Source organism: Budorcas taxicolor, chromosome 23 (genome assembly GCF_023091745.1).
Source record: "Budorcas taxicolor isolate Tak-1 chromosome 23, Takin1.1, whole genome shotgun sequence".
NCBI lineage: Eukaryota > Metazoa > Chordata > Mammalia > Artiodactyla > Bovidae > Budorcas > Budorcas taxicolor.
In genome coordinates this window covers 13515814-13529985 of record NC_068932.1, presented here as the reverse complement: position 1 = coordinate 13529985, position 14172 = coordinate 13515814, and the positions used below count along the sequence as shown (strand labels likewise).

At 36.2% G+C, this 14172-nt stretch overlaps 1 protein-coding gene across 1 annotated transcript in view; it reads right to left on the bottom strand.

The window, feature by feature from the left end:
• BTAF1 (B-TFIID TATA-box binding protein associated factor 1) overlaps window positions 1-14172 on the bottom strand; it is an 84762-nt gene that overhangs the window by 16326 nt on the left and 54264 nt on the right. The window contains exons 20-25 of the mRNA XM_052661211.1: window positions 9405-9831; window positions 7955-8145; window positions 5934-6087; window positions 5406-5515; window positions 3830-4031; window positions 2566-2714 (exon numbers count right to left, since the gene is read on the bottom strand). Coding sequence (XP_052517171.1) covers window positions 2566-2714; window positions 3830-4031; window positions 5406-5515; window positions 5934-6087; window positions 7955-8145; window positions 9405-9831 — 1233 coding nt within the window. The remainder of the gene's footprint in view (window positions 1-2565; window positions 2715-3829; window positions 4032-5405; window positions 5516-5933; window positions 6088-7954; window positions 8146-9404; window positions 9832-14172) is intronic.

Sequence of the window (14172 nt, the reverse complement as noted above, 5' to 3'; positions counted from 1 at the left end):
ACTGCCCTATGATTAAGAAATGTGAACTTCAAAGTTAAGTAATATTCTGAGAACAGAACTTCAATTAAATTCAAGTGTATGTTTCTTATAATACCAGAAATAGTATCAGGAGTGAGGTGTATATACTGTCTTAAAATGATTATATGTTATATTTTCAAAAGGGGTTTTCTGTTTTTGCCATGCTGTACAGCTCAAGGGATCTTAGTTCCCCAACCAGGGATCAAACCTGTCCCCTCTGCAGTAGAAGCTCAGAGTCCTAAGCACTGGACCACCAGGGAATTCCGTCAAAAGGTTTTAGAATTAACAACTTAATCAAGATAGAAACTAACATTTTAACACATTCAATATCCTAATGATAACCATCAAAACAAGGCCTTTCTGCACAGTGCTTTACATGGAAGTAACAAATCTTCAGGCATTTATCCTCATGGACCTTTTAATAATAACAACCAGATATAAGGCCGTACTTCCCAGGTGGCACTACGGGTAAAGAACCTGCCTGCCAATGCAGGAGAAATAAGAGATGCAGGTTTGATCCCTGGGTTGGGGAGATCCCCTGGAAGAAGAAATGGCAACCCACTCCAGTATTCTTGCCTGGAGAATCCCATGGACAGAGAAGCCTGGAGGGCTACAGTCCATAGGACCACAAAGAGTTGGACACGACTAAAGTGACTTAGCATAAGGCCATACAATGAGGCACATTTCCTAACAATGATTAGGATTCATAAATATTGTACAGTGCCAGGAACCCTAGCATTGATATCTTCCTCACTCCAATTCCCATAAAAGCAACAAGAGTGCAGTGCAGGGAGTAAAAGCTTCTATCCAACCCCACTGCTTGATAGGCCCTGAATCCTTAAAGCGGAACAGGAATTAACCTGCATGACATTCTTGTTTCTACTGCTGTGTCTTCAAATTCACAGCATCTAATCTGTCATTAATCCTATCCAGTGTGTTTTTATTTGTAATTGTATATCTTTCAACTCAAGAAGTTCAATGTGGGTTGTTCTTATTTCTTCCATTTCACTCTTTATTACACTCATGCTTTCCCTCTACCTTCTTGAACATATGGAGCATATTTTAATGACCTTGTATACTAATTCTATTATCTGGGTCATTTCAGGGTCTGCTTCTATTGACTGACTTTTCTCCTGGATAACTTCTTTTTTTTCCCTCTGGCCACGGCACATGGCTTGTGGGATCAGTTTCCCACCTAGGGATTGAACCCTGGTCATGGCAGTGAAAGCCTAGAATCCTAACCACTAGGCCACTAGGAAATTCCCTCTGGTTAATTTTTTGATGTGTGCTAAATATCCTAAGTTTTATGCTGTTAGGTGCTGAACTTTTGGGGGTTAAATATTTTAGTTTTTTTAGTTTTTTTTCTGGGATGTAGTTAAATATCTGAAACCAGCTCAATCCTTTAAGGGTTGCTTTTTTAAGGCTTTGCTAATGTGGGCTCAAATCAATCTTCTTGCAAGGGTTAATTTGGCCCCACTACTCAGGCAGTGTACTTCTGAAGACTGTACTCAGTACCCTATAGTAAGTCCTTTGACTCAGCTTTTTTTTTAACCAGATATAGTCCCCCAGCCGAGAGACTGTTCCAAAGTATTATGCTCATACTTTTCTAGTAGAAATATAAAATGGTACAGTTTTCTGGGAAAACAGTTTGACAGTTTCTTAAGAAGTTAAACATCATATGACCCAGTAATTCCATTCCTAAATGTCTGCTCAAAAGAAAGAAAAGCAGGGACTTCCGGGTGGTCCAGTGGTTAAGAGTCTGCACTTCCACTGAAGGGGCACAGGTCTGATCCCTGGTCAGGAAACTAAGACCCCATGTGCCTCACAGAGAAAGCAAAGAGAGCGGAAAAAGCTTACACCCAAATACTTTATATGTGCATGCTCACAGCAGCATTACTCATAATAGCCAAACGTCCATCGACTGATGCATGGATAAACAAAATGTGGTATTTTAGTGTATTATCTGGCCTAAAAAGGAACTACTGGACACATACTACAGAATGGATGAAATGCATATATACTTATTTCTTGAATTAAAAAATCCCATAAAAATATATTAAGTGGCTAAGTGACAGGGTCCTGGCTTTTCTCTCGCTTCAAGCCACTTCTATTTACTGCACTGGCCACATATCTTATTTCTGTCCCATAAATATACTCCAAAATTGTTCAACTTCAGCCTTGCATTCTGCTTTCTCCATAATCCAACAGACATATCATTTGCTTTTTACACTTTCAGTTACCATCTCTCAAATTTACCTTTCATGTGAACTCCAGAACAGAATCTTAGATATTACTGGGATACTCAGGAACACACTTCTAGAATAGCATCTAGAAATTAGCATCACCTAAAGAATTATCATTCTTTTACGAACCAGTTTTATTTAAAACAGTATTAAAAAAATTACCTATTAAAACATAAAAGTCTTAACACTTATAATGTAAACATATTCAACATCTTTTTAAAAAAGTTGTTCTTTAAAAGGTGTTACAATTATTATGAAGTTACTGAAAACATTAAGTTCATAAACCAAGTTATCATCAACTTACCTCAAGTGGCATGAGTCTAATTAGTGTTGCAAAGCACTGTGTAGCCATGAATCTTACACTGTCCGTCTGATCACTCATCCTTCCCAACACAGGCACAACTAAGAGCACAATATATGGAACGATACCAACATCCAGTTGTTCCATTACACCTGAGTAAGTTACTAAGGAAATTTCTAACTGGTTCCAGGGTAGATGTTTTCATAAACAAAATGATACACCACGACTGTGACTTCTAAAACAGTTCCTCATTGCTTACCTGTATTATGAGGGACTGACTATCCCTCAAGGTCTATGATTCAATTATAACAGCATTTATACAGGGTTACTCCTTTGTAAAAAGTATGTAACTTTCTCAAGATTAAGATGATTTTTTTTCATCTGAGGAATGCTGGAGGGAATCTTTACTAAGTTTTTTTGCATACAGAAATTCCTGCAAGTTTCTAGAATTCACATATCAAAATAGATTGATTTACACTGCAAGCAAGGGAGCACAGCTAAGTGTCAAAGATTAATTCCAATTTTCCCACCAGGATCCCAACAACCCTGAGCTGGAGATAGCAGGTCCAGTGAGTTCAGTCCCATAATCTTTAGCATTTCTTTAGCTAGAGTTTCTACGGGTTTGATCTCTATCCATCTTTCTTGCTAAACTATCTTTTAGGTATTTTGAGTTAAACAGTGTTCATGGATGTCATACCCTTGGTAAAAAGTTTGTCTGTATTAATTAAAGTTAATTAATCGTTTTGCCAGACAATCAATGAACAAAGCAAACATAGTAAATTTATAAGAACTACCTACATAGTATCTGATTAATACTGGGTTGGCCAAAAAGAGTAGCATAACATCATACAGAAAAAGCCAAACGCACTTTTTTGGCCAACCTCATATTTAAAAATACACTGACTATAAATTTTTTGCTTATAAAAAGATTTCTTAAAATTAACAGTAATTCTTTAATTTTTTGTGTGAATATTATAATAAAATGTAAATACAGGTATAATATAATGCAATAAAAATAACACTGAAATAAAATGTAAAAAAGTAGTTTTTTGGAACAAGGCAGGTTGTGTGCACATTTGTTTTTGGTGCTGGGTTTTTTTGGCTTGTTCTCCTCCCACCCCCTAATCCTGACATGGCCTGCTCAGCAGTGAAAGTGTGGAGTCCTAACCACTGGACTGCCCTGTATATATCTGAATAAATTGTATTTTAGTCACTCTTAAATAAAGCAAATATAATTTGAGTAGTTTGTCAAAGTGAAAAAGGATACAGGCAAGTGCTTCAATTGCACCCTCTTGTTTGATATTGTCATCAATTGCTCCCAGCCATGGAAGAACCTTCTCCAAAAATATATTCATTGTTTCCATGGTAGCTATTTTGCTCATGACGCCCACACAACGAGCAGCCATATGCCTCACTGCAGTGCTGGGATACTGAAGGCACATGTAAAGATGAGGCAAATGCAGTACCAACTAAAAACAAAAAATTTAAGACAAGTTAGAAGACTCATTAGGGAATCTAATATTTAAAATACAACTATAATGGCCCTTACTCAGAGGTTCTCAATATTCCAAGTGATGCTAAATCCAAGAATTATCTCCAGTTACCTTAAAACATTGTCAGAACATACTCAATAAAAAGTTAATCTAAATCTTCATTATTAGAATGCTTTTAAAAAGAATAGATGGGTGCAGAACTTCTCCCCTGTTGAATATTCTCTTAAGCATCAGGGAACACTCAATACTTTCCAAAATTCGTAGGGAACACATCAAAGGCACTTGCACGATTCTCCTACTGAGGCTTGGAAAATGACACTACACATCATCAGCCGCCTCCAAACCTGGCTTAGGTGTAAGTACATACTTTGTATTCACTGGGTTGGGTGATCCTGATTTTGTTCTAGGCACCATACTCTGGTAGTTATTTTCCACTTTAACTTCCTGGCTTTCCATACACAATATAATCACAAAAGCATGACATATCCTATTACTAAATGTCTGATGCACAGAAGCCAGGATTAATGCTGATGAGAGTCAGGTACTTGCTTAACAAACTAGCCTTACTGTGCAACTGAATGCATCCTGTTTGATCATGGAGGGTGAGCACATACAGATGAATTCTGCCCTTCTTTACTAATGATAAATTCGCCAAATTTAACAAGTAAAAGAATATGCTTTATTACTATATAAACGGAAAAGTTTCCCTCTACTCTCTCCTATATGAATAGAGAATCGACGCTAGCACCCTTTATGATGTTATAAATTGCAGAGAGCTTCCTAATACAGTTACATGGAAAGAATAATATCAATACTTTATTCAGTGGAAAAACCAGATAATTAATTCTCTGGTCTATGTTCCTCCTCCCTCTATTCTAATTTTTTGTTGAGAGATATTTTAATAGTTAAAAAATAAACCCATGTTCTATCTCTGCCACTGACTAGTTTCATCTCAGAGAGGGAACTTCCTCCTACCATTACATTTATCTAGGGAAGCGATCTTATCATCTGTATTCTCCTGTTCCTGGACTGTATTATTCAGACGATGCAGATGAACAGGGATACAGCCTTCTTTTGTGTCTGCAGCTGGCTTCAGGGCGTCAGAGCCCTGTTCCTACTGCCCTGTACTCTGAGCTCTCAGAGTGGGTTTTCTCTCATCACGCACCCAGCTCTGCCTCAAAGCCTGGAAGAGTTAAGCTGTCAGGAAGAAGGAATCTAGTTATAGCATCTAAAAGAAAATGAAATCATAAGGGATGACATCATAGTTGCACTTTTCATTCAAGCCCAAGTCTTTCTAATAAGGCTACTCATTTTATTAGGAAAAAAACTACACTTGCATTAGTTAGTTACCAGGGGATGAAGCGCAGAATCCATTGACACTGCTGCTGTTTCAAAAACTTGCAGAGAATTCACCAGTTCTTGGGCAGGGCCATCTCCCTTTTCCAAGAGGGACTTTCCATCTATTAAGATACATTGATTTAAGTGCATATTACCTTACAAATAGTTTTTCAAAATCCAGAGCTTACAAAAAGTCTTAGCACCCCCCAGCTACTGTGGGAGAGTCTCTTTTGCTTTATAACGTAAAATGAAATACGACATCCTTAATTTAACTGCTGAAGTGCTACTCCTAAAGAACTAAAGAAGCTTAATATAATGATTCATTTCAAATCTCTTTCTAAATACATAACAGGAAAAGTAAAAAGCAAGAAAAGTATACAAAATGACATGAAAATCAATGTTTTTAACCAACCTTCTATTTAAAAACTTACCAGCTGGCCTGGGATAAACAAGCACAGGCATTGTTATTTTATAAAGACATATGTAATGGATATACACTGAAATCTGTTTAAATCCCAACTCGGAAAAATATGTACACACCAAAATTATGTATGTCGATTGTATTCCTCAGTGGGCCAACCATTGCATCCCAGAGATGTGGCAACTTCACTGCCATTTCACCACCAAAATGCTTCACTATAGTTGTCAAGGCAAACTCAGCTCCTCTCCGTTGTACCAAGTAAGGCTTCTGGGCCTAAAAATTAAATGTTAGGTGAAAACAAGATTTCAGAAAAAAGTATAATGCTTTCAAAATGTTATTAAGAGAATTTACAATTCAGTGTTAAGAAATCAGTATTACCATTAACCAATGAAACAATTACTGGACATGTTATAATTATAAAACACCTCTCAATAAATTTACATAGGCATAAAATCCTGAGCTAGATTTTTACATCCAAAATAAAATACTTTTGTGGGGCTGGAGAAAAGAAATAGAAGAATACATGCTGTTTCTAGAGATAGTCCTAAGTAACATGTTTTCTTCTTCTCTCTATCCCAAAGAAACTTACCATAATCTGCCCTTATTTATATTTGCTTAAGGGATAGCATGGCTTCCCTGATAGCTCAGTTGGTGAAGAATCTGCCTGCAACGCAGGAGACCCCGGTTTGATTCCTGGGTCAGGAAGATTCCGTGGAGAAGGGATACGCTGCCCACTCCAGTATTCTTGGGCTTCCCCTGTGACTCAGCTGGTAAAGAATCTGCCTGCAATGAGGGAGACCTGGGTTCGATCCCTGGGTTGGGAAGAACTCCTGAAGAAGGGAAAGGCTTCCCACTTCAGTATTCTGGCCTGGAGAATTCCATGTACTGTATAGACCACGAGGAGGTTGCAAAGAGTTGAACATGACTAAGTGACTTTCACTTTCAAGGGACAGACTATAAGCATCTGTTTAATTTAACAAGATTAATATAACCTCATACTTAGCAGTAATTTCATAATAATTAAATACAAAAAAGTCCCCCCAGAAAGATACAATTATATTTTTAAATGAAGGAACTATGCAAATCATCAAAGTATACATTTTTTATTAAAATTAACATAAGAATAATATAGTTAGCGAAAAAGTCTTCATTCACAGAGTATTTTTAAAGGAATATAGACAATAAGATTTTGGTTTAAAAAAACAAAACTTAAAATAGGCCTATACTTTACAGAAATATATTAGAAACATGTCTTTTAGCACTGATAGTTTATTGCTCAACTCAGGTAAGTTCCTATGTCTTGCAACTAGTAAAGCTACCTAGAGAATTCCACTGTTAAAAATGTGACTGTAAGATTTTTTCAAAACCAAATAGTTAAACAGTTTTCTTCTTTTTTCAGCCACACAGCAGTGTGAGATCTTAGTTCCCTGACCAGGGATCAAACCTGCACTGGAAGCAGGCAGTCTTAACCACTGGACCACTAGGGAAGTCCCACCAAACATTTTTTTAAATTGTCTTTAAAAACTGTACTGTAGAACAAGTAGATCAATGAAACAGAATAGAAAGCCCAAGGAGATCCTTAAATATAGGAAAGCAGGATATATATCAGAGGAGCCATCATCATCAACTACGGATGAAAAGATTCAGTGGTGGGATAACTGGTTGTTCCTATGGGCAAATAAATTTAGAACCCTACCTCACATCCCACAATTAATAAATTTCAAGTTGACTAAAAGGTAACAAGTTATTTGACATTATAAACTTATCCTCTGAATATCAACAGTAATTCCTAACACTGATAAGACTGAGAAAAGTTAGCTTTCACTATTACTTAACATCTCCGTAGTCACTGTTACAGGAGTGAATTAGTTCACATTCATGAATGATTTATACACCCACTATGGAGAGGGTTTCTTGCTAGGAAGATAATCAGAAAACTAAACTGGTAAAAATAAGAAGCTTGAGAAATTTGAAGTTTGTAGTTTTTCTGAACTCTGTTGCTGGAGTATTCCAAAAACTTATTAGCCCCAGTTCATTCACTTAAAAATGTAATTCTAGAAGCTGATATGACAATTTAGCTCTCAATCTGTAAGAAATTTTGTTTTAAAATCAGAGTATTCAAAGAAGAAAAACTATTTACCTCATCAAGTTCAACAAGGAGGTTTCCACTACCTCCTGCAGGAAGATCTGCTATTTGAGCTTTGACGGCTTTGGGGGTAGGACCTCGCCTACTTGTGATAGCAAAAGCAGCTTTCTGATGCCGATAGAGTGTAATTATACCCCGGTGCTTGGTGACAGTATGATGCATTCCATCTTTTTCAGAGTTGGATCCTATTAAGGAGATAAGTCACATAACCCTTAAAGCATATAACCTCCAACCAAAGGTTTCCTGCTCCAAAAGATACAACACATTTTAAAATTGTCTTTTAAGCCTCAATTTTTATAGGCCAATGATATTTTCTCTAGACAATGAAATGATCACAAAAATCAGTAATTTGCAACATTAAGTTAAACATTTTGATCTGCATAGGGCCATACTTAATACAACTAAGGTTGCAGAATCCTCTTAACAACCAGAAATATCTAATGCAAGGCTGACTGTACCTCCCTCTGTTAAAAGTACATTAATTCTTTAAAAATGAGTTAACTGTTTCCAGGCATAAAAAAAAACACATGAAAAAATACTGCAAGTAAGTTCTCTTAAAAAAAAAGAAGTCTATGCTGCTGCTAAGTCGCTTCAGTCGTGTCCGACTCTGCGACCCCATAAACAGCAGCCCACCAGGCTCTCTCGTCCCTGGGATTCTCCAGGCAAGAATAGTGGAGTGGGCTGACATTTCCTTCTCCAATGCATGAAAGTGAAAAGTCAAAGTGAAGTCGCTCAAGTCATTTCCGACTCTTAGTGACCCCATGGACTGCAGCCTACCAGGCTCCTCTGTCCGTAGGATTTTCCAGGCAAGAGTACTGGAGTCGGGTGCCATTGCCTTCTCTGAGTAACCATGAAGTCAGAAACACCAACCAATGCAAAATATTGTTGCCTCAACTAGCCCTCAGGGAAGGGGATGGGAGGAAATTAGGACTAAGGCATGTGACAAAACATTGGTCCTTGAGACTAGACTACAAAGAGCAGTTACTACTTTACATATAGATTTTCTGGAGGAAAACAGAAAAGCTGTTTAAACACTATTTGATAACAGAGTCCAGTTATCTCATAAGACATGTACTAAACTAGAGGAAACAGAATTTTATAGGAAGAACTTTCAATCACCATTGGATGCAGTTTAGTTTTCTAGCCCTGTTAACAGTAAACCCTATAATGATGATCTTGAAAGGGAAGTTAAGGGTTAATACCTGTCTTATAGGATTTAGTCTTCTTAAGTGAGAACTTAAAGACCTCAAAGATATCAGGTCTTTTATAAAAAAACTTATGAGTTAAGAGGGCTGTGATTTTAATAGCAATAAGTACAAATTCTCTCAAAATGGTAAAAAGCTCCAACATAAACTGGATTTTGCTTAATACACCTGTAGATAACTGTAAACAAATTTAAACGGTTAATTCTTTCTCTACCCCAAATAAAGGTTTAGATATATACCTTTAGAATTTTCCTGGCCACTTTGTGTTGGTACTGGACATGTGACAGAAGGAGTTAGATATGGGTCCACACAAAGTGAGCTACAGAGATTTTTAATAATTTTTGAATTAGGACAGGGAGTCCTTGTTGTGCACTGCTGAAGTAGTTTGGCCATCCATTGAGCTGCGTAGTTCTGCACTAGCGTATTCTCTTCTTTTTTAATTGTCTCCATTAATGGTTTTATAACAGGATTTAATTTCTCTGGAAGTTGCTGCAAGCTCACAACTGCACATGCAGCAAAAGTATGCACTCTCAACTGCAACACTTGCCACTCCTGGTTGGTCTCTGTGACTGTCATTTGGACCTGCTGTCGTTTACTATCTAACTGCTGTAATACTTGAGGATTTAAACTGAAGGATGATGTGACTTCATTAAAAACAGTAGTGACCTATTAAAGAGAGAAATCAAGAATCATTAATGACATCAACCCCAAGTAGCCTATAAATTCTTAAAGGGAAGACAGCAAGCTTTCTGTTTCAATTGTAAATTCTACAATAACTAGTACATTTTAGTATTCAGTAAACTAAATGTCTAAAACCTTCCAAGTAAACTTTATTTTAATCTGACTTAATTTAACATTGTATTATACTTTTTTAAGAAAGACACAATCTCTTCAGAGACTTCTTATATTTAAGTTTGAGTGAAAAATCAACACATAATGCCCACATAGTACTTTGGTGAAATAACACTGAGCAAATATAAATCAATTCTTTGAGAATGGTATAACAGTTGTTAATTCTTTAATTACCAAGAACTGCTTAAAGCCAGGACTGTGGCATCAGACTACTTTACAAGCTCCATTAAAAGACTGTTCATTGTATCTTTTTAAAAAAACTTAATGAGATGTAACTCACATACAGTATACTCAAAGTATACAGTTCAATGGTTTTTACTATATTCAGAATTGTACAATCATCACCACAATTTTAGAACATTTTCATCATCTCCAAAATAAAACTCAATACCTATTAGTAGTAACACGTCATTTCCTCCATCCTATGTAACCACTTATCTACATTGCATCTTCACAGATTTGCCTATTCTGGACATTTTCATATAAACCAATGTACAGTCTTTTATGACCAGATTCTTTCATTTAGCATCTTTAAAGGTTCACTGATGTTTTAGCATGTATAATTACTTCATTCCTTTTTTTGGCTAAATATTATTATACTACATGGATATACCATATTGGATTCTTCCATTCATTAGCTGATGAATGGTTGGGTTGGTTCCACCTTAGTTAATATTACAAATAATGCTACTATGAACATTTACGTACAAGATTTTGTGTGCACGTTTTTAAAATTACCATTTAAAGATAGTATGATGGCTTACATAACAAAAATAGTCTTCTTGTTTGATAATAACTGGAATCATAAAAAGTCTCTATAAATGGATCCAGTCTGATCAATGTTGGTCAGAAAAGTCTGTAACATTAAAGAACCTAACTTTTTAAAAATGGATAATGCAATTTTTCAGACTTAGAAATGATCAACTTTCTTATGGGCAAGACTGATAATACCAGACTTTTATTATGAGAAGCACAACAGACACACAGTTAAGATCTTCTTTTATCACTAAAACTATGAAAGACTTTAAGATCTTTTATCACTATAAAATATGAAAGATTTAAATTGAGTTTTATCTGTTTGATTGTGATCTGTTCTCTACAAACAAACATGATCATATACCACTTCTAGCTTATATTCTCCACTTTGCTTTGTCTGTTTTGTGTGTTCAAGCTCTGCATAAGATTATTTGAAACAGGGTTTCACTACTAAAAGTTTAAACACACTGTCCTAAATACACTATGCTCCTGTCAGTTTTCAATGATTATAGGCAGCTTAAATATGAGTAAAACCAATGTCTTTATACACTCAAAAAAACGTTGAGACTAATGTGGGAGATACACAGGTAGACAAAGACAATATAACGTGAAGCTAAGGTAAGTGCAAATTGCTGCGGTAGCACAAGGGTACCTTAACTCCTCTCAGGTGACAAAAGCAACGAAAGCTTGCTAGAGGCAGTTAACACTTACGCTAGGTTTTTAAACAAGTTAAGTCCGGAGTTATGAGGACATCTTGGAAAAAAGAGTTGAGGTAGTGAGTGGAAGTCGAGGCACTGTTCAAGGAACTGACAGCAATCATCATGGCTTAAGCACAGGGCTTAGATGAAAGAGTGTCAAAAAATGAACTTGGTATGAGCACAGAGGGTTGAGGGTAGGGAACTTTTGGCAAAGGGAAGAGGTGTTCAGACACGGAAGAGAGAATAAGTGAAGCAAAGAAAGTGAACAAGGGTGGTGTACTTTTGCAAGAGAAAAACTAACTAGGCTTAAGTGGAGGAAGTTTGAGAAATAATGAGAAAACAGATGGGGAGTTTAGAGGTGGTGCTGAAGGTAAAAAAGGAAAAAACCAAAATCAAGGAAAAAGAGAATAATGCTTTTTAAGTAGGGGAGGGATGTGTTCAGAATGGCACTAAGAACTTCACTAGTCTGGCATAGCAGGCAGGGTGAAATGAACCAGAGACTGCCTGGAGCCTTGGAGATGAGTCAGGACCTAGTCATAAAATACTAAGGCCTTTGACTGGGTTGTAGTGATGGAAACAGAGAAAGAATAAACACATGAAACTTTCTGAAAGGAAATGTTAACAAGATTTGAGACTGTGGATAAAAAGGGCTATTTTCTGTTAAAAAATAAATTCTAGTTTTGGTGGTGTTAAGTTTGAAATGACAGTGAGATATCCAAACAAAAATGCCTAACTGAAGAACACCAAAGAGCAAGAGAAGACAGTACAGGCCATGGATAAGAACTAAATTATGCGAATGGTGGGAGACACAGGAAGACCGTCAGAAGTCCCTGTTTCTGGCAGGTAAGAGAAAAACAGGAACGCAAAGAAAGACACAAATAACAACTCTTAGCCAGGGCCAAGATTGATCTTTTAAAACTGTTCTTCCCTCAAATATGCTCTTCTGGAGACTCTGATATCCTAGGTTAAAACCACTGGACTAAGGAAATTGATGAAACAGAACAGTAGTTCCACTAGGGACTAAGAGGTCTGAATCAGAAAAGCTTTAAGAGGCCATGTAATAGCTTTAAAAAAATCTCGTCAGAAACACTAAAAAGGGACCCCAGACCTTAAAGAAAATTTGAGATTTTATTCTAAGAAAGCAAAACATGGGGAAGGGGAGGCAAAAAGGAGAAATTATATAAAAACAATAAGAAGACTAGAGCAATTATAGCTTTTTCTCACAGGTGAGACCAAAACCAATTTCAACTACATTGAGGTTTTTTTTTAATGAGACAGGGGGATAAGAAATGAAATATGCTCCTTCACAGGATTAATTCATGTGAAGTAGCTGAACTTCTGATTCTATAACTCAGGAAGAACTCTTTCACACTACCTAACCTCAAAGACTTACTAAATACAAAGAGACAGCAATGAAGACACTGCTGCTGGCATACAGAGACAAACAGTATGAACATCTTTTCAATAAATGACAATGAAAATCTATATGAAACAATACAGTCTCTATTTAGCACTATATATAAACATAAATATGGATGATTAAACATTAAAACTACAATGCTTTAGAAGAAAATGTGTGTGAATACCTTCGCCACTTGGAGATAAGCAAAGGTACCTTAGATCACAGAACACAATAACCATAAAAGAAAACAACTGATAAACTAGACTTCATCAAACTTAAAAATACCTCCTCATTCAAAGACAAAGCAAGCCTCATATTGGTAGAAAATGTTCTGAAAGCATCTATATGATAAAGGATTGGTATCTAAAATATATTAAAAAAACTCCTACAACTCAATAATAAAAAGACAACCTACTTAAAAATAGACAAGAGCTGAACACACATTTTGGAAAGGAAAATCAACAAATGGTGAATAAGACATAAAAAAGTGTTACACTTACAACAGTCATCAAGGAAATGCCAAGTTAAAACCACAATGCCACTGTCACACAAACACCAGAAAGGCAAAAATTACAAGGAGTGACCAGCACCAACTGTTGGTGATGATGTGGAGCAACCAAAATTCTCATATATTGCTGATTAGAAGGTAAAATGATATAGCCACTTTTGGGAAACTACAATTTTTTATAAAACTAAATAAACATCTCAGCCTATGACCCAGCAATTCTACTATGTATTTACCCAAGAGAAATGAAAACATGTCTTAAAAAAAGCTTATACAAAAATGTTTATAGCAGCTCTGTTCATAACAGCTGAAAACTTGGAGCAGCCCAAGTGTTCATTAAGAGAAGAAGGGCTTACACTTAATGTGGCAAGTTTATAAAATGAAAGAAAACTCAGCAATACAAAAGAGTGAACTACTGATACATATACCATCACAGATGATTTTAAAAAACATCATGCTGAAAAAGATCCTTACACTGAACAGCACAGAGTGTATGGTTCCATTTATATGAAATTCAAGAACAGGCAAAAGTAATCTATAGTGCATGAGAAACCAGAACTAGGGTTCTCTGAGGGTAGGAGATTGACTGGGAAGTGGGTATGGCACTGGCTGTATCTTGACAGAGGTTTGGGTTTCAAAGGTATACATTTCTGTTAAAATTCATCATATATTCCATTGAAGATTTGTATAATTCATAGAACATAAGTTCTACCTCAAAGAAAGAACAAATCACCATAAAAACTAAATTTTAGTTAATGACACAAAAAAGAGCAGAAAAAGGGAAAACCCTGAAT